This window comes from Idiotropiscis lumnitzeri, chromosome 14 (genome assembly GCF_059441095.1).
Source record: "Idiotropiscis lumnitzeri isolate Australia: NSW breed Sydney's pygmy pipehorse chromosome 14, RoL_Ilum_1.0, whole genome shotgun sequence".
Taxonomy (NCBI): domain Eukaryota; kingdom Metazoa; phylum Chordata; class Actinopteri; order Syngnathiformes; family Syngnathidae; genus Idiotropiscis; species Idiotropiscis lumnitzeri.
In genome coordinates this window covers 12,585,556-12,609,747 of record NC_142404.1, presented here as the reverse complement: position 1 = coordinate 12,609,747, position 24,192 = coordinate 12,585,556, and the positions used below count along the sequence as shown (strand labels likewise).

The window sequence follows — 24,192 nt, the reverse complement described above, 5'->3', positions numbered from 1 at the left end:
ATCTGGAGGCAAATGTGCGTGTATGATATAGAGTAAAATGAACCTTCTAAAAGTTGTAACGTATTGATCAAAAAGAGTGCATGTCTCTTTAAAAAATGCTAATCACGTTGTTGTTTGGGGTTTATCATGACGTCATTTCCGGGGGTAAGCTTTGCCTCCTACTTTTTTTTGTTGGGACCTGGGAGAGGAAAATCTTGTGCAGGGGTCGTGAGGCGGAATAAAATAGGAAGCAACGTTCGATCGGCTAAAATGCTTCATGTTGCTCTTCGGTTGTCTAAAATGCAAGCGGGCGTGCTCTCGCACTGGATTTAACGGAGGCGCTTTGGTAAGTATCCCTCGCTTCTTCATCCGAACCCTTTTCCGAATCCACAAGTGTCTCTACAGCCGGGCAAGTGTATCTTCGGTCCGGCCAAAGACAGTTCGAGGCGGCGCTTGTTTTCCATCACCGTACAGTCAGACAGGAATGCCACGCTCAAAGTGCAATTGCCGAGTTTGCTACGGCGTGGCTAGTACATAAAATCAAGCGCACACCTGTTGCTTGGCATCCTACAGGTACTTTTAGGCCCCTGGCTGAGTGCAAATAAAGCTAATAATCACATTTTTTCCTTTGCGTTCCTCATTTAAATCCAATATTTAATATACCCCACTTGTGCGTTTAAAGTTAGAATTAGAACCGCAATAGCAACGACTTTAATTGCGTTGCTAGCCACTGTCGTTTAATATAATTTCCCCACTTTTATTTAATGACGTCATCTTTCTACGCATCTTTTGAGAAGTCATTTTTTTGCGCATAAATTTACACTGTAGGAAGATTTGCCAACTTCCAAGATAAGTTTAACACATTATTGATATCACTTTTGCTTTCAGTATGTCTCCTAACAGTCCACTTACATCTTTTAATTGCTTACATACTTACTACACTGTCATTACTAACGTATGTAGATAATGTATACTTCACTATGTGATATCATATTCCAAATTTTAAGCACATTTTAGATAAACTTTACTGAACCATCTCAAGAAGTGAACCACGACACTTTCAGTGAGATTTATATATAAACACTTGGCCTTGCATGTTGTAGACTTACCTGTGTATGTTTCATCACCATTGCCCATGCTTTAAACACTTTTGCGTGATATAGGTGGTGTAGTGTGACCCTCCCTCACTCCCAGCATGCTGAGCTTCCTACGCAGGACCCTGGGGCGACGCTCCATCCGCAAACATGCTGAAAAAACGCGGCTACGGGAGGCCCAGCGCGCCACAACGCACATCCCAGCCGCTGGAGATGCCAAGTCCGTCATTACTTGCCGCGTGTCCTTGCTGGATGGGACCGATGTCAGCGTCGACCTGCCGGTAAGAGAATGTCATTGCTGTACCGTGGGCACTCTGAAGTTCAACACACGCACGCACACACACACACGCACACACCCCCGCACACGCGCACACACATCCAGGATGCTGTCAATGTTTAGGATTTTTCATTTTAGTGCAGTTGAGTGGGGCAAAAGTCAGTTTAGATACATTTTAGCTGACCCGCAATCCTAATGAGGTCAAGTGATTGAGAATATGGAATGAAACACTGTGCAAAATTACACATTTGAACCATTATGGCAATATGGACTTTTCACTGTGAGCTCAGTTACAAACACTCTTATGATGAGTCTCTTTTTAAAAGCAATAATTTGTTTACACAGAATTGAAACACCACTATTTGCTTTTTGCAATGCTATGAAACATTTGATGGCAAATGTTACTTTCTAATCTCATAAAGGTTTTTGTGATTGATTATTTTAATCATGACAATATGGCTTATTACAAATTAAAAGTAGTTCAAGTTTGACCGGTGTCGGCTATGTTGTTGTGTCAGTAGCGCAGCCCCTTGAAGCTTATTCACATGTGGGTGTGCACACTTCAGTGGCTGATCACCTGTAATTCCATGATCCTCTCTGGACAACACGCTTAATCACATGACCGCGTCACATGACATGCATGGCTTGTCACGCTTAACTCTTCTTTGAAATGTGCAGTTTTCCCTCTTGTTACATCTTTTATCCCTCTTAACTCCCAACAAATGTTTTCTTCCTCCTGCATTCTACTGGTCCCGTTCGATGATTGCTTTCGACCTTTGACCCACAATTAAACTGGGAGAAAAACAAATCAATTATGCCTGCTCTGCTACTATTGCTCATGGTATTGATCATGTTATTGATTACCAACATCTGTCAAGATGATTGTGTACCTTTCCGTATTTGTGACATATTAGTGTGGCATTGATATTTGCATTCCCCCACTTTTATTTATTTATTTATTTTTTGCTGGGTCTTACAGATTCTGAGTCTGTTGTTTTTGCCGAGGAGTCCTGCATGGCTAATTTTCCATTATACCTTAAAATTTAAATTGGAATTAAATGAATGATTGGAATTAAATGTGTGTAATAATTGACGTCTTACTGTGCCCGTGGGCTGATTTTCAAAACTGTCTGATATGTACAAGTACATTTTTAATAATTAGGAATATAATAGAAAATGGGTTCATTTAGGTCAGGAATTCCAAAGTGAAAGTCCTGAATATATTTGTTAAACACATTTTGCAATGCCAATCCCGACCCAATTTCTATATAGAATGAATGTGATTATGTAATACTCTAATTTCTTCATGGTTATTTTTTGTTAGCTGTTAGACAATAATCATCCAAATATTCATTCTTTTAAAATCATGACATTTTTCACTTTTTCTAATGCCATCTCAAATGAGTTGACTTGTGCTGCCAAAAGTATATGGGCAAACCCTGATGTCTACCTATCTGAAAAATCCGAATCGTGCACTAATTCCACCCAGTAACTAATTCTGATCGCTTATTTCCTTTTGAGACGTGCATCACCAGCTGACCGGAGCTTCATGACAACCAATTTGCATTTCCTCATTTTTGTTGGATGGTTGGTTCATTCACTGAACATATGTACCCCTCTTACTCAGTGGTTGAGACACATTTGAGTGATCACATGCCGAGAGAGCGAAAGAATGAAACAAAAAAAAAAAAAACCTGTAACAAAGCATGGCACACATGCTCACACACAAACACACATGCACAATGAGGCCTTTGTACACTGTCTCTCCCTCCCGAGGGTACTGTAGGGGTGCACTTTGCCTCCTCAGCTATGCCAGCTAGCATGGGGCCGGCCCCCCTTGAGCTGCACACTATTAACTGTGTGCGCGTGAACAAACTTTTGTCACCGATGATGGGTCATGTCCTTAAAATTGTTACATAGTCGTATACGGGGCTGCTGAAAAAAAAAAATCATTACAGATGGGATTTACAGTAGTTGATGCATGATAAAAGCGGTGCTTACAAACAGTTATAAAAATAATTTTATGATATTGGATTTTTTTTTATGCTTGTTAAAACAAAATATTGAGCACAAAGACTGGAATGGCCACAAAACATCAGGTGATCACGTAGTGAGGTCAGCTTCCCCACTTCCCTCAGCTCCAGGGTGTCTGGGGCACTTAAACCCTCATTGCCATGGCAACACTGTCGCCATGCCTCAAGTTGAGGTTTGGAAGACAAATGTGTGCGTGTGTGTGTGTGTGTGTGCATGTGAGGAAGAGATCTTCCAGTCCCAGGCTGAACACAGGCAGTAACTGGTACAGCCTTGCTGGAAACGGCAACTCCTATTCAGGCTATTTGAAAGATTTACTCATTGGTGTATTCAGTGAAACACATCAACATAAAATGAAACGCAGTACCCACAAAAGGAACCTAATGGAAAAGAAAGACACAAAAGACAATTTCTGTGCCCGTGTTGCTTGTTTACAGCATGTTGGTACTTTAATAAAGATGTAATTCACCCCTGAGATGCCTAACAGCTTTTTCCTCTTTCTTTCCATGGGTGCTCTCATTAGAAAAAAGCCAAAGGTGAGGAGCTGTTTGACCAGATTATGTACCATCTGGACATAGTAGAAAAAGACTACTTCGGGCTACGCTTCATGGACTCTGCACAAGTTCCGGTGAGACACATTTTTTTTAAGCAGTTCCCAGGTGTCTTAATAACATGACTGTGATATGCTTTCCTTTGCAATAAAGTCGTGAGCATGTAGTGTAGGGCTTGTATAACTTGAAAAATTTGTTGACATTAAAAAAAAACAACAACAAAGTTTAAGCAAAATATATAGCTCAAAGCTTCACTGAACATTTTTGTTGTTGGGACAATGGTGATGAACCTGGAGAAAGGAGTGCCTAGAGTAGAAAACAAGCAATCAAAAAGTACATTTTTCGTAATATCTCCTGTTTGGTTATTAATGTGCTATTATAATTTGTTTCAAGTTGAGGGATTTTCACATTTTGCTGTTCGGAGTACAGCCGAGAAATCAAACTGACATCAGCATCACGTCGTCATTGGTTGGACTAAAAGGATTGGTTCTGGCACTCTTGTCCGCTTAGCGAGTCTGCTGGTGCTCGGACGAAGACTTGTTTTCAGTTGTTGGTGTGTCAGTAACCCCGGCTCGCCGCAACGATGCTCCGCGAACGCCATTAAAAAAGGGGCGAGGACTGACACTGCCCAAGATTTAGCAGGGGGGGGGGGGACACACATCATTGAGGGGTGGAGGTAGTTTGTGAAAAGTGGGAGAGAAGGCTAAAAGGAGGAATGCGGGGGAGAGGACACCACGGTGCTCCGAGTTCCTCGCTCTTTCACTCGCTCTTACACGTGCTCCATCACAGTCGCCAGCTTTTCCTCTCCTGACTTCCTTCATGCCTCATAGAGCCTGCATGTCTAGCGTAGAACAAAGCAAAGTGGGTGTGTGGGGGGGGGCTGGGTCAAGTTTAATATATACATTCTCTTGCCACTTCATCAGTTACTTGTGCACAATCTCATAAGATCCATTACAACTTGTAAACTCCGCCAGGACTTTCTGCATCTTACCCTTTTGTTACACGTGACATTGTTTGATTGACTGTCGCTTTTATGTTTCAGCACTGGCTTGATGTTACGAAAAGTATTAAAAAGCAAGTGAAAAGTAAGTTTACCGGGGCATTCCGTTCCCTTCTTTTTTCAACAGCTACTTTTTTTCTTGACGCATTTATGAGCGGGGGCAAAAAATGTTTTTATGGCAAAAACAAATCTGCGTCTGGCTTTGCTGTTTTTATTTCATATTTTCCTGACGGTGCTTTGGGTGTTATTATGCGCAGTAAACAGTCGTCATGCTTGACAACCTTGACATGCTGTGGTCATTTCACGTCTTTTAGTTGGTCCGCCATACTGCCTTCACATGAGGGTTAAGTTCTACTCCTCCGAGCCAAACAACCTGCATGAGGAGCTGACTAGGTGAGTAAATAAATCAGCGTGAGCTTTTAGAAGTTATTAATATTATCAGGGCTCGACGTTTAATCGAATGTAAATCAACATTGCAATGTGGTAGAATGCGATTTTCTAATCGAAAGGCTGTAATTTTAAATTGTTTTTGAATCAGTTGCCTTCATGAATTCCTCCAGGAAATATAAATTGCACGTGAAGCAAGGGCTGTTGTTCCTACTCTGACTGCGCTGACTGACAGTGTCACATTGTTGTTTCTGCCATGCTTCATGTGAATAAGTCACTTCGGAAGCATTGTTTCAACCTCAGACATATTTGAGTGCAGTCATGTGACTTTCTGGCTCTCTTTGGCTGGAGCAAAGGTTGCTCGTAGAGGCTACCTTGGTTTGGTGAAACAAAGTCACGTGATACAAGTGTTTTAATGATCCAAAATAGATGGTGCAAGCAGTCAAAAGAAAACAGATACATAAATACATTTATGTGGCATATTGTCGAATTTAACAGAGTAAAAGTAGCATTCAAGAACAAAAATAATCCTGAGTAAAAAGTTGCATTAAAACTATTCAAACAAGCACAATTTCTCACTTACTTAAGTAATTATAACTCAGTAGTCGTAGCTGGCTTCTACCCATTTCTGCTTTTAACCCAATTATTGAAATGATATATCATGACCATGTTTCACAAGCTCAGTGTGTCCTTCTTTCAGATACCTTTTTGTGTTGCAGTTGAAACAAGATATTCTCAGTGGAAAGTAAGACATTTGCTTGCTCCAACATTCTCGCATTAAGATATTTTCTCCATGCTTTTTTTTTTCTGCATCTTACCAACGCTGTCTACAATTTCAGGCTAGAATGCTCATTTGAGACAGCAGTGGAGTTGGCTGCCTTCTCGCTACAAGGTAAGTCAGTAAATCTTAAGAAGGAATTAAAAAAAACTAAAACAAAATGGTTTTGTCCACCAGCGTTTTTTCTTGTGGTTTTCGGCTTTTAGCCGTAAAAGCCTCTGTTTGCCTCCAGTAGGATGATATTGGCCCACATTCCATATTGTTTGTTCACAGAGGTTAAATCTTTTCACCCCTTCCGCATGTCGTCTCAGGATTGTGACTAATCCGGTTGGTATTTTCTAACAGGAGAGCTTTTAAAAAATTAACTTATGTGTCATTTGAACGTGGTCTTGCCAAGGCTAACCTGACGTCACCGTACGTTTTCAAGTGGATCACTCGTGGCTTTTATGTGACTGACCCAATGTGTGAGTCACCAAATCCTCCTCTTTTTGGGACATGGTCAGGAAAATACAGAAAGTTTCACCATTTAGTTGAGATTATATTTTTACTCCAACTTTTTAAGGACATCTATACACACACACTCACACACACACACACTCTGAATGTTTTGAAAGCCAGACAACAGGTGAGCCGTGATTGGTCGTTACCTGAGCCCTGAGCAATTGTGACGTCAATCTAACTCGACAGGTAGATTTTAATTTAATTCAAATTCCTCAAATGCAATAATAGTCAGGACGCTTTATTTAGACTGGTGGGGGCAAAAATGATTTATTATTCCCCAGATTTTCTTGTTGGCCTTGATACGTACTGAGGTGTGCTCATGTTCTGTTGAAGCCTCGCAAACACGATGCTGTGCTTGTGGATTCTCATTCTGAAGCGCTGCCTGGCCTGAGCAAATCTAACTTCATTGACTGTTTCAAAACTGGCTTGTTGACATCTTCACTGCCTTTGCCAACAATCCACACCAGAAACTATGCAATACAAACATTTACAGAATGGCAACTCGCAATCTCCTAGTGATGACGTTTGCATTATTCTTCACACCCACACACAATACATGATGACCGTAGCATTACTTGCTGCATTACTATTATTTTTTTTTAAACAGTGAATAGCTGGAACTTCGGCTATAGTCAAGGTGGCGCGAATTCTGAACAGTTCCAAATACCAGTCAATGTTGGCCCAAATTAATTTGGCTTCTCTTAGAAAGCCAAGAAAATGTCTGGAAATGACTACTGGAGCAGCTCAACTTTAATTTGCTCTTCAGAGGCACTTCAAATGGTGGCAGGTGCGTTGACTCATTGAACATGAGTTTATGTGATGGGTGTGCACAGTTGTGCAATCACACTCAGTTCTTTTATTTTTATTTCTCCTCTCAAAAAGTGGTTGAAATGATTCATCTTGGTTCATATCACAAAAAGCTTGCGTTTTATATCCACTGTATTGTTGTGCGTTTTTGGGGGAATAAAATAGAGGAGGGGACTTTGTAACTAGCGCCCCGTGCATGTACACGCACGTGCGCACGCACACACTTCCAGAGTCACTGTAGGGTAAATGCCAGCTCATTAGTGCTCCATCCTCTTCAGTGGCCTCCTAATCCCGCCGCCTCTCTCTTTGCCCCCCCCCGTTGCGCTTTCTCCTTTTCGCATGCTCTTAAACGATAGAAAAGAAAATGTTTTGGGTTTTGTTCTTCCCCTCCTCCTTCCAACTAATATGCTATGGCTTTAATCATTCGGAGAAGAGCTTCCAAGAGTCAAAGTTTAATCAACATCCTTCCTTCCGCCTCAGATAAGAGGCTTTATCCACTTTGTCTTTTGCTCGGCACACTTCGTAGTTATCATCTCATGATTACGTTTTTAAATCTGTGATTATCTGTCTTGTTGATGATCACAATACTCGCGTGATGCATTTTATTTGTGAGTGGAAGTAGTACATGTCCGATAGGTTTAGTTGACCTTTATTGATTATCTTCTTGATTCTCAATATTTTTGAGATGATTTGGCTGAGGCTGACTTTGACCAGGCTCTCCTCTTGTGTGTGACGTCAGCGTGTAAACCTCCTGTCGCATATTCTTCAAAGTTTTGTAAATGATGATCAATTGAAAGGTTAACACAATGTATGGTCATATTTTGAACAAATGATGACCAAAAGCTTCCCAATTTGTGTGTCCGTTCAACATTTGCTCACATGATCTGAAAAAGTACACAAACTGACTGTAATGTTTGTTTTGCAGCCGAACTAGGTGATTGTGACCCACTAGAACACAATCTGGACCTGGTATCAGAATTCAGATTTATCCCCGAACAGACTGAAGACGTGGAACTGGCGATATACAACGCATGGAAGGAGTGCAGGTTGTTTGGTTTTTCACTACGATGCCACTGCATTTGTCCATTTCTCATTCTGCACACATTATACATTTGCAGTCAAATTATTGAAGTGACTTCACCAAGTAGCTGTTTGATTCTGTAGCTAACGCATAATTCTGCAATTGTTTTCATTTTATTTTATTTTATTTGTTTATTTTTTTTTTTTATACACCCTCAGAGGTCAAACGCCGGCACAGGCTGAGATCAACTACTTGAATAAAGCAAAATGGCTGGAAATGTATGGCGTAGACATGCATATGGTTCAGGTAAGTGACCGACTAACACGCACCCCATTTTTGTTTTATTATTTATTTTCCAGGATCATAAATACAAATATGCCAAATGTTGCCAGTAATGCTCTATATTCTCTTTTCCTTTCTCTCACCATGCTTCTTCCAACACAGGCACGGGATGGTAATGAGTACAGTCTGGGTTTGACACCCACTGGTGTTTTGGTCTTTGAAGGACAAACCAAGATTGGCCTCTTTTTTTGGTATGGACCCAATTTGTTGGCCTATTTCATGAAATCCCTCGGATGTGATATATTTTTATTTGTATCCTACGTCTTATTGGTTACATCTTGAGTATTGTGTTTGTTTGTTGCTGTTTGTAGGCCAAAGATCACTCGCCTGGACTTCAAAAAGAGCAAGCTGACTCTGGTGGTTGTGGAGGATGACGACCAGGTGAAGATGCACACACACCCAGTAAAAATAATTCCCATATTGCAAAAAAAAAAAAAAAAGTGATGTGATATGTTGTTCCTCATATTAGCGGTGCCCCTTAAAACCAGATAAGTCTGTTGGCAGTTGCTTCACATAAAAAAAAAACAAAAACAAAAAAAAAACAGAGCTTTGTTTCCTAATAAAAGAAGAAGAATGTAGTGCTCCGTAGGCCCCCTGTCCCAAAATAAAAAAGAAAGTGGACTTTTTGTTAGGTTGGCCAGAGGCAAGTGTATATGTGGGAGCAGCAGAGCTTGTTTATGTCCATCCTGGAGGTCCGTGTGGGAGGTTAATAAAGAAGCCTCCTCTCTGGTATTTCTGGTATGCATTATCCACGCTCCCCAACACACGCGCACACACACTGTACACACAAAACTGGCCGCCTTGCTCTGCCCCTCCTGACAGTTGAATAATGTATCATTTCCTGGTCACTACACTACTACTACATGTATACTTGGATACTTTATCACCATAAATGTGACACTTGGTATTATAACTTCTGCGGCGACACTCTCTTAAGTGCACAGGATTGCAAGTGTCAATTTAAACTTGTTTTTAGACTAAATCCTGGAATAATCTCTGCAGCACTGATAGTGTTGTATTGTGTCTGAAAGATTTTGTTGTCCAGGTTTTCTGATGGCAGATTATGATTATTTCTTGCTACTTTTCTTGAAGTTGTTTAACACCAGCGAATGTAACTGCAATCACATCTCATGTCTCGAGTTGAACAAAGTGAATGGCTTCTTCCTCAAGTAAAGTGTGGATTTGACCTACAAGTCACAGAAGGGCTGATAAGGTTGGGAAATGAACGCCTGGCCTCTTTTATCAGTCCAGCTGTAAATATGCAACTCGATGCAGACTGCACGGTGGCTCGGCTGAGTTGGAGATTGCCTATTTCCTGAAAGTGTTTAGGATGTTTGTTGTAAAAAAAAAAAAAAACACACACACTCTTTTGGTCATCCACCCACTGCAGGGCAAAGAGCAAGAGCACACCTTTGTCTTCCGGATGGACCACCCGAAGGCTTGTAAGCACCTCTGGAAGTGCGCTGTTGAACATCACGCCTTCTTCCGACTGAGAGGGCCGGTGCAAAAGAACTCGGCGCGCTCCGGCTTCATCCGCATGGGATCACGCTTCAGATACAGGTAACGCCCCGTCCACAAGTATGAATGGGATTTTTCCAAAAGTGACTTCAAATTCTGTGGCTGTAAATTGTTACTCCCTATTCACAGTACATAATAGAGAACTAAATTGTTACTGTTTGAGCAATCTAGCCTGGTTTATATGTGTGTCAGTAAAAAAAACAAAAAAAAAAACTCACATCCATGTCTATGGTTGGCAAAAAAACGGTGTCATCTTACTGCAGTGGTCCTGTACTTAGTGTGTGTGTGCATCGTTGCGCGCGTGTGTGTGTGTGTGTGTATGTTTAAACATTACCCAGTCAGATAAGCACAGGCAGTCATGTTTGCTTTAGTGGAGGGGTTGTCGAGGGTGTTGGTACTAGAGAGTTATCGCTCAAATGGTTTCAGAGTTCAACCGGGGTCATTCATGTGTGTATGATTTAAAAAACAAAATAAAAAAAAAAATGCATTTTTGTTTCAGTCTGACGATTGAGCCGAAGTGGACAGTTTGACTTTTCTCCTCTGTTCAGCTCAAATTTAGTGTTTTTATTTTGTCTGACCAGTGGAAACACGGAGTACCAGACAACAAAGTCCAATAAAGCCCGCCGCTCCGCCTCCTTTGAGAGGAGGCCTAGTCGTCGCTATTCGAGAAGAACAATGCACAACAGAGGTGAGTGCCGCAGTCAAGTGCTGTGCTGCCATCCGGACTAAAACAAATTTCTAGACCAGTGAGCACAATTAATTGAAAGTCACACTTAATTGTGCAAGACTCAACTGCAACTTTTTGAAGTGCAGAAGTGAAGTACTAGAAGTGTTAGTTACTGTTGTCTTTTGAAGGTGGAATGTCTCTACACTTGATTGGAATGATTTTTTTGGAAACAAGATTGGGTGGTCAAGTTTGAATTCACAATTCAGGATTTTTTTTCTGAATTATACATTCAGTCTCATTCATTCGCCTACATTTTAGTGGTGAGAAAAAAAATATATAAAATGACTTTACTCAGGATCAGGCCCTGTGCTCGTTGAATGGACCAATACTCAAGGAATTCTGAGATGATATAAAGAACAGACTCGTGGATTGATACCAGTGGGGAGAGTTGTACGGAGTCATTACTGAATTCCAGATACCAAGATCATCAATTTAAGCAAGTGTTGATCCCAAATCCCTGACCTCAACCCTATTGAACATTACTGGACTGCTTGAACGGCAGCCCAAGCTCGGAACCAAATTGATTTAGATGAACTGATTGTTGACCGCGACAAAATATGTCTGGTAAGACTTTTTAACCGAAAATTATTGCGCGTTTGTTTATATTCTTGCCGTTTTGCAGTTAAGAAAAGCCCAATTCTTGTTTTTAAATAACATTTAAGAAGCTTCTTTCTTCCTAGCTTTGTCTTCACTTTTCATGCATCACTTCCAGATTTGACCTGGATGCAAAGTTGACTATTTTTTCTGTTTGCTTTGCAGGAGCCTTCCATCCTCAAGAGTGAGTTCTCAATTTTTTTTTTTCCAACGTTGTGATTGCGACTTTGAAATGAAACATAGTTAGCCGTTAATATTATAATGTGCTTATAATTTTATTATTAATTGCTTGCTATTGTAACAGCTTCGGATCGAATTGCCGCAGTGGCACATATAGCCGTCTATTGATCTCGCCTTGAAATGATCGCCATGACAGCGTTGAAGTTCTTTAGTGGTGGACGAGGGTGTAAATACTGGAGATGGATCTGAAGGGCCGGTTGAATTATTTATGGAGATTGAAATTGTAAACGTCTGTCTGTGCTCAGGGTTCTTTCATCCGGCAACGGAGTCAACGCCAGCAAAGACAAACACGTGAGGGCCACATCTTTTACTTTTTCAAGTTCACTTCATTGTTTGTACAAAACAAAACCAGCACTTTTGAATCATGTTTTCTATTTCGCTACCTCACAAGGTTTCTGCCAGTCCAGGCACCTGGTCGGGTGTGCCGGTTGTGAACGTCGCGCCTGCTTCTGTTTGTGGCCCGTTGGAAATAGAGCCTCTGCCCAGGAGTCCTGGAGGGGAAAAGAGAAGGTGAGGTTTTTTTTTGTTTTGTTTTGTTTTGTTTTTGAGTGAAATTGTCCAAGGGCTATGCTTAGTAGGACTAAAACAGAAAGCAAGAGAGTTTGAAAGTGTATGTGTGTCTTTGTTTTTTATTACTAATAAAAAACAAGTGATCGTGTACTTGCGTTTACGCGCGTGCGTGTGTGTGTGTGTGTGTGTGTGTGCTGAAGCAGCGATTGAGCAGGTGAAGGGCTTCAGGGTGTTGGTATGTTGTGTACTCGCGAGCTACGATCTGGAGAGCAAGACTTGTTCTGAATTAAAGTGGAAACGAGGTTTTGACTTGAATCCTACAAAATGAAAAATGACCGCCTGATTTGGAGCGGTTGGATTGAGTTCCCTTAATCTGTTTGCAAATTTACTTGCACGGTGTTATTCTGTTTTTTTTACCGTACCGTATTTACATTGCATTGCTTAAGTTTCACAATTCTGAAGTGGTACGAGTGGGAATAAATAGAAGAATACATTGTAATAGAAAACAAAAGCCCAAAATGGAATTGAGCACTTGGACCGGCCGTGTAAGGTGCCATCTGCATTTTTGTGTGACGTATTGAAGCTGCTCCAATCTTTCCCAATGCAAGCAAATGCATGTGTTCCCCTCTGTGTTCCAGTATTAACATGTACTGAGAAAAGGCCTGGTGGGAGGACAGGTAGGTATGATGGAATATTGACCTCCTTTGTTTTTTTTTTTGTCACTACGGCTCTCATTATAACCAATCAATCGCTGCGTTTGTGTGGGGGCTTTTAATGATTTTTACCTTTGGAAAAATGTCTCTCTAAAGGTGGAATTGTCCCTTTTGATTTTCTGCTTTTATTCTTTTGATTGGCATGTAATGGAGCTTCGTGGGAGTCTTTTCTTTCTTTGCCGTCAATTAAATGACTAGAAACAGGTGTGCATATCAATCTATATTGCAGTGACGCTTCAGAGAATGTTTTCCATTCAAGGAATCTGCTGCTTCCTATTAACCGGCTGCTGCTCTCTTTGGATGAGTTATTTGCAACGCTGGCGCACTTGACATATGATTTCCTTCTCCTTTATCCCATTTTCATTGTTTCCTATCGCTTCCTCTTCCTTGTTAAATCCATCGACACGCCATTACTTCACCTCTCATTATTCCCTTCCTGTGTGTCCCCCTCCCATTTATCCTTGTCACCCACCTCCCACCTCAATCTCCTCAGGTGTCCTCTCCCCTGCATACTACTCGCTCATATCTCATCAAAGCTCCTAACAAGGAGCTGGGCAGAACCGAGCAACTGAGAGCCGTCTCACCTCGGCATGAATTGGACGGCGCGCTCACGCCTCAGCAGCGATTCCCTCTTAAATAACTGTGGCCGAGACTGTGCCGCATGACCACGGTTGCATATATGCCTTTCGGTTATTTTTTTTTTTCTTCTGGTCAACACCCAAAAGTGTCCATCATATTTTATACCTCGTTTGACTGTTTTAACCTCAGCTTGAGGTGTATCGACTGCCTTATTTTCCTGACTGAGTTCATATTTTTGTATTCATTTTGAAGTCTCGTTCGGAAAATTCATAACCTATTCAGACATTTTGCTTCAAGCTTTCTAAACCCCTCAAATTTCAACAGGGCACCATAGACTAAAATATATTAACGCATATATCAACTTGCACTATGTTAAAGGTCTCATGCCATATTTTTTTCCCATAATCATTTGCAAGATAATTTGGATTTGAATTGCCAAGGCTGCCCTTTTTCAAGCTACCGGTATTCTAGTTGGTCCAAAACGCCTGGTCGATGAGACAGCTGGATTTCTTTCATTAATATTTGATATGTAATTAAGCTTTGCTGTGATTGGCTCCCTGTTTTGAATGGGGGAAAACAGCTTTGCTCTGGTTGGTAGTGCGCTATTGCTCGCTGGTTCCATTTCTTAAATGTGTGAGTGAGGGAGTGTGTGGCTAATGCTAGTACTGAGTTGGTTGACAGTAAAATACAACTAAGATCTGGCAAAAGTCTTTACCAGATACATCAACTATCTCGCTCATCACTCTCCCGACCTGCTTTTTTCTTTCTTTGTAGCAGTAGTTGTCTAAAAGCTTTGTGAGCCCATTGACTAAATATGACCATCTATTTTTTTTTATTTTTTTTTTTAACCTAAGACATCCTATACTGTATTTTCTTGATGCCGATTGGCCGTCATGATGCAGCGTCACATGAATTTGTGTTGGATGTGTGTTCACTTGAATATGACTAGCCTACCTATGTCACAATGACGCCTGATTGTGATCCACCTTTTTATCGGCTATTGCATATGATTGGCAAACCGTATTGATGTCAAACTTAAAAACATTATTTTGACCCATCTTGTGCTTTAAAGGGTTTACGAAATTGGATTTTGACGGCATGGGACCTTTAGCTCACATACAGACATGAAGTGCATGATGTTTATAATGGCTTTGGCCTGGGCATCATGGTTCAGGATTTGAATCTTGGCTCTATGCTTCGTGAGTGGAGTTTCCATATTCTCAAAGTGCTTGCATTGGTTTTTGCCACTTACTCGGGCTTCCTCTAGTCTTATTTAAATATTCCAAATTGTCCCGAGGTGTTTTGATCTGCTCATAGTGAGGTGCATCCTTTCTACATGCAAAGAATGTGTTCAGTTTTGTGTATTTATTTCTCAGATTGTATGCAACCGACTGATATGACATTTCCAATCACCGTTGTGATTTGAAATGAGATTTTTCTTTTTTTGTGTGTATGGTGTGCCTTCTTTGAAACATTTTTACTAGCCTTTCTCAGATGAATTTGTGAAATCAAATGAAGGGTTTCAAAAGCTGCAGATATTAATGAATGCGTTACATATATTGTCATGCTTTGCACGGATAACAATTATCACTGACTGATTGTATGAGGCGGATCGATCACTGTGTGAGTTAAACAGTTAAGCGTTTTTTTGTTGTTTTTTTTGTCTGATCGGCTCTCCGCATCTTCTGTCTTCTCCTTGACCCAGATGACGAAAAGAAATATGTGGTCAGGTTTTTCCTGTCTCATTTTTCCGCAATCTCTCAACTGATCTGGTATCAGTGTTCAGGAATGTCAGAGCCACCAGGTCACATACAGTCGGCTATTGTTCTGACACCGCCATCATTTCGCTGTCCTGTGCTTAATATTTCAAATATTTGTGTTGTTGTTTTTAAATCAGTGTAACTGCTGAGTTACAAAATGTGATGTTCTTCACCAAACATGACTTCCGGGTATCCAGATACCCTTTTGATATGTACCTTAAAAAAATCTGAAGTGAATGTAGTTTGAGTTCCACTTGGGGGTTATTTACTAGTTAGCGAAATGTTTGAAGCCATTTTTACTTGCACACTTTTTCTTGACCTACACCCTCTTACAATTAGTAATTAAGATGTATTTTGAATATATTTTTTTACATTTGATTGCTCTATTTAAACAGAATCCATTATAGCTACCTTATGACAGAAGGTTTGCCGGTAGTTGCCGTCCTATCAGACTCCAAGAAGAAAATCTAGCAGCATAATTTATTTACAAACGTTCCAAATATGATTGTACTCATTAATTTTTATGTATTTCTTTTTTTTTTTGTGAGTGTTGAGTTCCTCTTGAAATACACTAATACAAATCGTGAAGAATTGATCGTACTTGTCTTGTTGCCGAGTTAGAAGTGAATACTTGGAACTGTGATCAAAGGTGTTTATCTTTCTGAATAACATGATTATGATTTTTAGAAAGAATAAAAAAAAAACTGTTACTCTTGAACACATACTGACCACATAATCAATTGTGTATTTGATTGCTTTTTCCTTTTTTTTCTTTTTTTTTTGGTTTAAAATGTTATAACACACCATTGAGCTCGTTTGCAGATTTCTTTTTTTCTTGCTGGTAAGTTGAACAAATGCCGAATCCCATTTTGCTCTTGGCTGTATTAAAGTTCTCAAATAACATTTTATTACACATCTTTAAAGGGCTTTGCATTTCATTCTGACTAACTCTCCTTGTTGACCTTGTTTTTTCTTTCCCCTCGACTCTTCCATCCGCTTTGGCTGTAGTTTGCCCTTGGCTGGTGACCTGATCGAGACGTGCATTGATGATGTCCTCAGGACTCCTGCAGCTACCGCCGCTCCCACCGTGAAGGCTGTTGAGGAGGCAGGCCCGAGTATGACCTACTCCCCTCCTTGTGCCACTGGCGAAGAATTACTCAGCCTCACTGGTCAGTCAATGCAAAAATTAACAAAAAAACTGTTACATGCTTTGTATTACATGGCTCTCCAATTTATTGTTGATTTCCCGCCCATGAAGAAACCGCAGCACGTCTCAAGCAGCTGGAGTTGGAGAGCAGTCCGCGTCTGACCAAGAATAATGTCAACATCAATATGGTCATGAATAATCAGGTGGGTGCTGATTCTCGGAAGGACGTTGTCCTGTTGGCTTAAGCATCGAAAGCAGAAAATGAAATCAAATCAATGATGAGATCTCTTTCTCTCTGTCTGCATGTTTCTCCTGGAACCCGCCCTACATCAAAAGGAGGACATTGTGAAACTCCGAGAGAAATGCTCTCTGAACAGTGCAGGAAGTAGTCCTGTTGTCACACCACTGCGAACACCGGATGACCTGAAGAGTAACATTCTGAAAGCACAAGCTGAGGCCGCGACGCTCAAGGTAAAGAAGTACTGTCATTGGACAGAAATTCAGCTGCATCATCCATTTTCTATTGCGATTGTCCTCTTAAGCATAACCTAGATCATGGGTGGGCAAACTTTTTGATCGGTGGGCCACAATGGGTTCTAAAATTCGACAGGACCAGGAGCAGATGGAAGGAGTGTTTTGGTAACCTCACCTCATCAGAGAAAAAAAAATACATTTCTTTTCAAATGAAAGTGAACAAAAGCATTACAACAAAATAGATGTCTTTGACACACCACAATATTTAGAAAATAAAACATTAACATGGTTTATTCATTTCATTTTTTTCAAGTTTGGCGGGCCGGATTAAAACGTTTAACGGGCCACATGTGGCCCCCGGGCCTTAGTTTGCCCACGCCTGACCTAGATGATTTAGCGACAAATGTACCCGTTGTCGATCAGTTGCAGGACAAATATCTAAATTATTCCCCCCATTTTTTTCTCTCTTCCATAGGTTGGTTTGGAGGAACAAGTCACAATGATGGGAGATAAAAACTGTAATCTGCAGGAAACCTCCTCCAGGTATAAAAGGCCTCGATTGAACTGTTCTTCTGCATGTTTTCCGACCGTTTGTTTTCTCATTAGCGCTCTTACTTGAATGGGAGAATACTTAATTACAATCAAATCAGCTCTCCTGCATTCTGCTTCTTAATCTTCCATATCGCCGCCAATGGACAATACATTGTCTCAGCCAATCACACGATTCTATGAGGATCATTTGTATTTAAAACAACATTGCATCACCGGTTGTTTATCTTTCTCAACAAGGCTCAGATCGGAAGACAATGAGAGTCAAAACAAGTTACTGTGCAACTTTTTATTTAGATTTTTTTTTTTTTCCACAAGTTCGAAATGTTCCCATGGGTCTTAATAACTTGACAAAATGTGACACGCCCTGATTTTGGCTTGCTGTAATGTGGCGATTATTTTTTTTTATTTTTTAACGTTGTATAACTGTAAGCCAATATTTTTCCAAGACAGGTTTATTCAACTCATCCATCCGTAATGTTGTGCCAAAAACTAAGAGGAGGCTCTCCACTGCGTCTTGTCTGTTGCCAGGTTGAAGTCACGCACCGGCCGCATGGGCAGTAACTCATCTCTGTCTGTGAGCAGTCGTCCTGACATGCAAGACTCATGGGAGCTGCTAAAGTCTTGCTCGCTGGTCTCATCAGCCGGCACCAGGTCAGTTTGCATATTTGTCAGGCAAAGTAGAAGAGACGAGACAAAGTTGATTAGCCTCCTCGGTTAAATAAAAAAAAAAATGGAAGAAGTCAGACAGAACATGGCTAGAGACCAGCAGGGCGCACTCAGGTTTTGCAGACATCTGTGTGCATCTGTTTGGTTGGGTGTGTTAAGTCACATGACCCAAATTCTGCCTGGATACCGCGGGCATCCTTGCTCCATCGACTTTACCGTTGGGTGACACTCCAGACAGATGTGTTGTCGCTCGAATGGACAATTCACAAAGCTTGTATGTCTGCAGGCCCACTGATGCGGAAAATTCTCAGACGGTCTTCCCGATGTTTGTCTGGGGAAAAAAATACAGTCTAGTGGAAAAATACTTGCTTTATGTGTGTGATCTTTTATGCGTTTCAAGGATGTTTTCTCATTGCAATTTTCATTTTTCCTGTTTATCAGTGCTGAGAGGTTAGCGGAAGATTCAAACCCTGCTTCACCCAAGTTGCCCTCAGATGCAGTTGTTGAAGGCACCGCACTCAAGGTAATATGCTTTTCTGCACTGTTCCATGTCCCATGTGTGTATTTAATATAATGCAGTGCATATTTTGCCCGTTTCTATTCTTCTTACAAGGCGTGCTAAAAAGTGTTCATGCCACGTTGCAGGTTAAAGCAGAGGAAATTGACGTTCCGAACACGACCCCACCGATGCCTGATAATTTGATTGACTTCACTGATCCAATCCCTGCTGTAAGTTTTTTTTTTTAATTTGTTTTATTCAGAATTTAACGTTGACCCAAAGCAATGTATAGACCAACTGTTTTTTTTTTTTAAATATTACTGTGGCTATTGTGTGTACTTGATTAAAAATACATAATTTGGACTGTGTCGCAAAGTCCACACAGGATTTAAACCCAGATGAGTGCAAGCCACTGGGCTCCCCCCTTAACTAAAAGGACATCTGAACCTTATCATCAAACAACTCCTTGTGCGTGTGATGTTCCTTTGAACTCCTATCCAGGCCTCTGATGCTATCGTTGGATCATAGTTTCATAGGACTGGCCTTAACACGCCACCTCCAGGGATCTCCGACAGCAGTCCAGGGGAGACCTTGTCCAAGGCCTCACTTCTGCGAATTGTTGGAAGAGCAAAAGGATAAAAGGGGGAAAATAATATCCTGTGTTGAAATTCTTTTTCATCCCCCCACAGAAGAGTTGCGGAACCAAATGCTTAGATCAGAGGTTGCTTGGAAGATCGAAATTAATATCTGGATTAGATTAGGTATGATTTTTGAAATATAAAATGCACTATTTATGTAAAAGGTGATGGATTTTATATATTTTGAATATGTACCTGGAGATATCCCAGGCATGTCTGTTCGGAAATGAGATTCCAACCCAGACTCTCTGAACTGTGAGGCAGATGTACTAACCACTAACTCACTGTACTGCTCTTGAGGCATAAAAACACACTCACTGTGAAATACTGCACTGTTATCAGATGTTAGCAGGAACACCCCAAAACCTTTTTTTATGAGGCACTAGGTTTCCAGCTGGGAATGATGAAACCTTTACTCCTGATTTTTTTTTTTTTACTCCGAGGCTTGTTGTTTAAACTCTGAAGGGGGTGATGTTCAAGCCCCTGGAGAGAAGTAAGTTGTCTGGAAACATGCCTGCTATGTAGCCAGGCTCCTTCCTCCTCAAGATTGGACTGTCCGGACTTCAATGCACATTTTACTCGTTTACTGCCATTGACGGCTTAAGACGTCAAATATCCATTTTTTTTTTGTTTTGCAGTTGCCACCTGTGCAGCCACCGAAGGCTCCCATCACCCCTCGCTGGATCATTCCCACCGCCGCTGTGAGTCAACTTTTTTTTTTTTTTCTTTTCTCCTGTTTGCCATTTGGATGTGCTTCTTGTCTGTCCAAAATGTCGTCTAGCGCGCTTTAACATGTTGGAATTAGACGCTGACTGCCTTCCCCTCTCCCTCCCCACCCCCCCACCTTCCCCTTCTAATGCAGCCTCCCGGTATCTTTACTAACGGCCTGCTCGACCTTGAGCCTCCCAATAAGGTCGCCGCTCTTGCCCCCGCAGATGGGGGAGCCGCTCTCACCTCAGCCCTCCCTCACTCTGCTCACACATTTCCCAGCAACTCAGTGAGGTAAAGTCATGTTGTTGTAGATGGACAACAAACCATATTCGCTGTGCTATTCGTTTTTTTTGTTGTTGTTTTTTTTAAAGCACTTTTTGAGCCTTTGCTGCCCCCTGTTGACAGAACTGAAGCATGATGGAACACGTTGCAGGGAGGTTCACACGGTTGTAGTCTCATGATCATTTCTCGACAATTTCAAAGCACCCCAACGTCAAAAGATTAGCGTAAAAAATAAAATAAAATCCACCAAGCGATGGCTCGTTGGTAAATGCGATTTTCACCAATTCATGAAGTCGTTCATCGATTTGAGTCGCGAGGGATAAAAGCCATGAATGTGTATCCTTAAGATAAACCATATTTGCCGTAATATATATTCTTTTTTTGTCCCCACGGCAGCATTATGGGTCAGCAGGCAGCCTCGGAGGATGGTGCCACACCCACAGGTCTCCTGACCACTGAGCTCTAACGGGCCACAAACGAGCTGGGCCTGCAACTCAGCATGCAGTTTCAAGGAACAACACACACACTAACAAAGTGTCGGACTTTCATCATAACCGCACATCAGGCTTAGAATGAGTTAAAAAGAAAAAAGACTACTTCAGTCCATCTTACAAATAGTGTCTCGTTCCATCCATTTTGTCCCTGACAAGCGTGAAATGGTCCGACATTTTTCTTTATTTTCATGCAATCCATTCCACTGGACGTAAGCTGCACCGACTGATGGAGGATGCTTTGCTGTAAATGGAAGAAAGACAATCAGCGTGTTATTTAAAGAGATAATAACAACTGGACTCTTTTGATATGTGGAAATATGATTCTATACATTCCTTGAGCAGCCATTTTGATTTTGTTTTTTTTCAGCCACTGGATAAACTTTTTTCCTTTCTTCATTTCCTAAAAGTCACTGGATTACGTTTGCGCTACTGGAGTATTTGTCGTTGCCATGGATGATGACCACGCTTACGGAATTTTTTTTAATCTTAATATATCTCACTATGTTTGTACATCATGGTACCAACATTGTGATTTTGTCTGAACATGTATGATTAACCCAACCAACCCAATAATGTGAGGTCTTATTGTTTTGACTGAATGTGATCCTGTCCATGATTTCCCCTTGGATTCCCATTTTTTTTTTCTTGTTGTTCAAGTCTTCAATTTATGTTTTTTTTTTTTTAATTGAGGAATGTAAAATGTCTGTCATCTTGAGCTATAAAATGACAACGGCGCTCACAGAAGGCTGTGCTGGAGTTTCACACAACAAATTGCAAGTATGCATGAGAATTTATGAGGGGAAAATAACGCGACGTTAGTGTCCCAATTTGATACTGTTCTACGTTTCACCAGAAATAATAACATTAAAAAGACAGTTAATTTTATTTGGCTTTGTGCCGAATTCCAATGGGTTTTTTTTTGTGTGAAATCCTACTTAATTCTCGATTGTGGCTCTGGCTTGTTCATGTTGCTTAGCTACTACGTTGCCATCTTGTGGAAGTTCAAACTATCTGTTCTGAGAATGTGCACAAAACCCACGCGCCCCTTTGCTGATTGTTTTACTTCACAAATATCTTAAGTGTAATTTTGTACTTGACTGAAGATCTAATTCTATATTTTTGGACTTTATTAATGTCACATTGATTCTTAAATAGTGATTGTATTATTTTTTTTATTGCTATCTCTCCCTTCATTGTGATTTTGTCGTTTATAAGGCAAGCTGACCGTTGTCCCAATCAGTGCAGTTATTTATGCGACCATTCAGTGTTGACATATTACATGTCCAAGTGTGTGATTAGGTCACAGTTGTGATGTATTCAGCAGGCTGTAGATGCACGACGATACGTTTGTCATCTGACTGTGGCTGTGATGTTGGCGTGGGCACAAAGGACAAGAGCAACGTTCAAGTCATTAAAAATGTAGGAAACAAAATGGACAACATTGCTTGTTGTGATGCTATTCTTAGCAGCTTGATCACATTTCATTAAAGCAAAAAAACAAACAAAAAATCACACAGTACAGCAAAAAGTCCAAAATACAAGTTATAAATTTCACACAAAAGCACCGAATGGAGTCCCACAACAACATCCCACTACAGGCCATTGCAAATGTGCAAATTAGATGTTATAACCTAACACACTCTTGCCTAAAACCTCCAAAATGCCCCCTTAAACACATCTAGCCCTCCCCTTGGGCATTATTTGGCACAAATGAGTACATGTCAATCTACTGCCATTTTTAGCAGATGTAGATTTAAATAAACAATACACATTATCCGTAATGGAAAATATCACAAGTAAGTTAACACAATGTGCCACCAGATGGCAGCAAAGGACTGTTTTTTCCTTCCCTCTCTGGAGTTCAGCAACTTTCAAATCAATCCTTCTATTGTACACTTGTTTTGATGTCATGGTCGGCTACATAGCTGATCAGGTATACATTTCAAACCAGTTTTCTTCTCCTATATATTTGCTGCTGTAACACCTCAAATTTCCCCGTTGTGGGACTAATAAACGACATCTTATCTTATCTTATCTTAGCGTTGCTGCATGGTCAACACACTGAGCGGCATCACCAAGATCATATCAAGTGTAACATCTAGCAAAGTCTTCAGCTCTGCTCGCGTCTATGAACGACTACCCAACATATCCAGCCTTCAAGATTAGCGTCTACGCAACATCTTGCAAAGTGTCCGTTTACAAAAATTGGATTAGCGAGATCCGACCACACATGACAGACACGTTCCTCGAGATAGTGCTTCACTTTGCCGGCTGACGAAACCGAAGAGAGGCTGTGATTTGTGAACCGCTGTCACGTTGCCTTCCATTCGGAGGGAAGTGATTGCAACTTGACTGATTGCTCCATGCAAGTTGGGGCCATTATTAAGCAGAGCCACAGCCGACTGTGGCTCAATAAGTCAGACAGGACTGCTCCCCTCAGCAGATGGGTGACACACACGCGTGCGCGCGCACGCACACACGCACACGCACACACACACACCCTCCTAAATGAATAATGGATTGCCGTACATGGACCTTGTGCCAGGTCGTGATTGCTTAAGCATGCTCAGAGCTTCCGTGGATATTTTTATGTCCCGATCATAGCCAGGCTATTTAATTCCCTTTACTGTGGCACTGTTCAATTTTGCCTCAAGCAGACTAAAATCACCAGCGCTGATGCAAAGTAAATGTATAAACTGAAGCACTAGTCCTTGCTTAGATGAAATGTGTAAATAAACAGTAAGTGAGGCATACGATTGTCTATAAATATGTTATGTGTGTGTAAATGCAAGGATGGAAGCACTTTAAAAGGACGGCGAGGATGTGTGATTATTTTTATGAATAATGACGGAAGTGTATAATGACGGAAGGGTGACCCAAGTCGCAGACGGAGGACGCGGGGCATCCGTGATAACAAGTTTGACAACCACTAGCTTAGTTACAAGTTGGTCATCAGAGTAAAGCCAGGTACATGTCTCCAGATAATCACGACAACCCCCCTCCTGATCAAATAATAAGGACAATAATAATAATATATATATAATAATATATCTAATAATAATAAAGGACACATCATGCCGAGAGCTGTTTGGAATATTTCCCTTACCTCATTTATCAGCACGAGAGGAGGAAGAGATCGGTTTACATAAAGGTGACAAATGAATTCTTCAATGTGCCCTGGGTCAAGCGTGTTGCTTCTCCTCTGCAGCTTTAATGAGTTCATCGTTCATCACGCTGGGCGTAATCAAACATTGTGTGCCCGCTTCTCGCAACCGTCTCCTTGCTCCCGTCACAGGCATTCTTTTCAGTCTCAATCATTT

The 24,192-nt window shown here is 41.0% G+C and overlaps 1 protein-coding gene across 2 annotated transcripts; it reads left to right on the top strand.

Moving 5' to 3' along the window:
* Positions 1 to 156: 156 nt before the first annotated feature.
* Positions 157 to 22,311, top strand: epb41l5 (erythrocyte membrane protein band 4.1 like 5). Of its 2 annotated transcripts, XM_088315189.1 has the most exons (26): positions 157 to 325; positions 1,143 to 1,354; positions 3,905 to 4,009; positions 4,975 to 5,017; positions 5,247 to 5,325; positions 6,020 to 6,064; positions 6,159 to 6,211; positions 8,331 to 8,451; positions 8,645 to 8,732; positions 8,871 to 8,959; positions 9,080 to 9,149; positions 10,159 to 10,328; positions 10,868 to 10,974; positions 11,773 to 11,791; positions 12,093 to 12,138; positions 12,239 to 12,357; positions 16,418 to 16,578; positions 16,668 to 16,759; positions 16,893 to 17,027; positions 17,506 to 17,573; positions 18,111 to 18,233; positions 18,690 to 18,771; positions 18,894 to 18,977; positions 20,024 to 20,086; positions 20,248 to 20,387; positions 20,775 to 21,774. In XM_088315189.1, exons 2-26 carry the CDS (start codon positions 1,175 to 1,177, stop codon positions 20,842 to 20,844), a joined length of 2,352 nt encoding a protein of 783 aa, XP_088171315.1. In that variant the 5' UTR covers positions 157 to 325; positions 1,143 to 1,174; the 3' UTR covers positions 20,845 to 21,774. The 2 variants fall into 2 exon arrangements, with proteins under 2 accessions (XP_088171315.1, XP_088171316.1); XM_088315190.1 differs by lacking the exon at positions 20,248 to 20,387 and having other exon boundaries at positions 20,775 to 22,311.
* Positions 22,312 to 24,192: the final 1,881 nt, after the last annotated feature.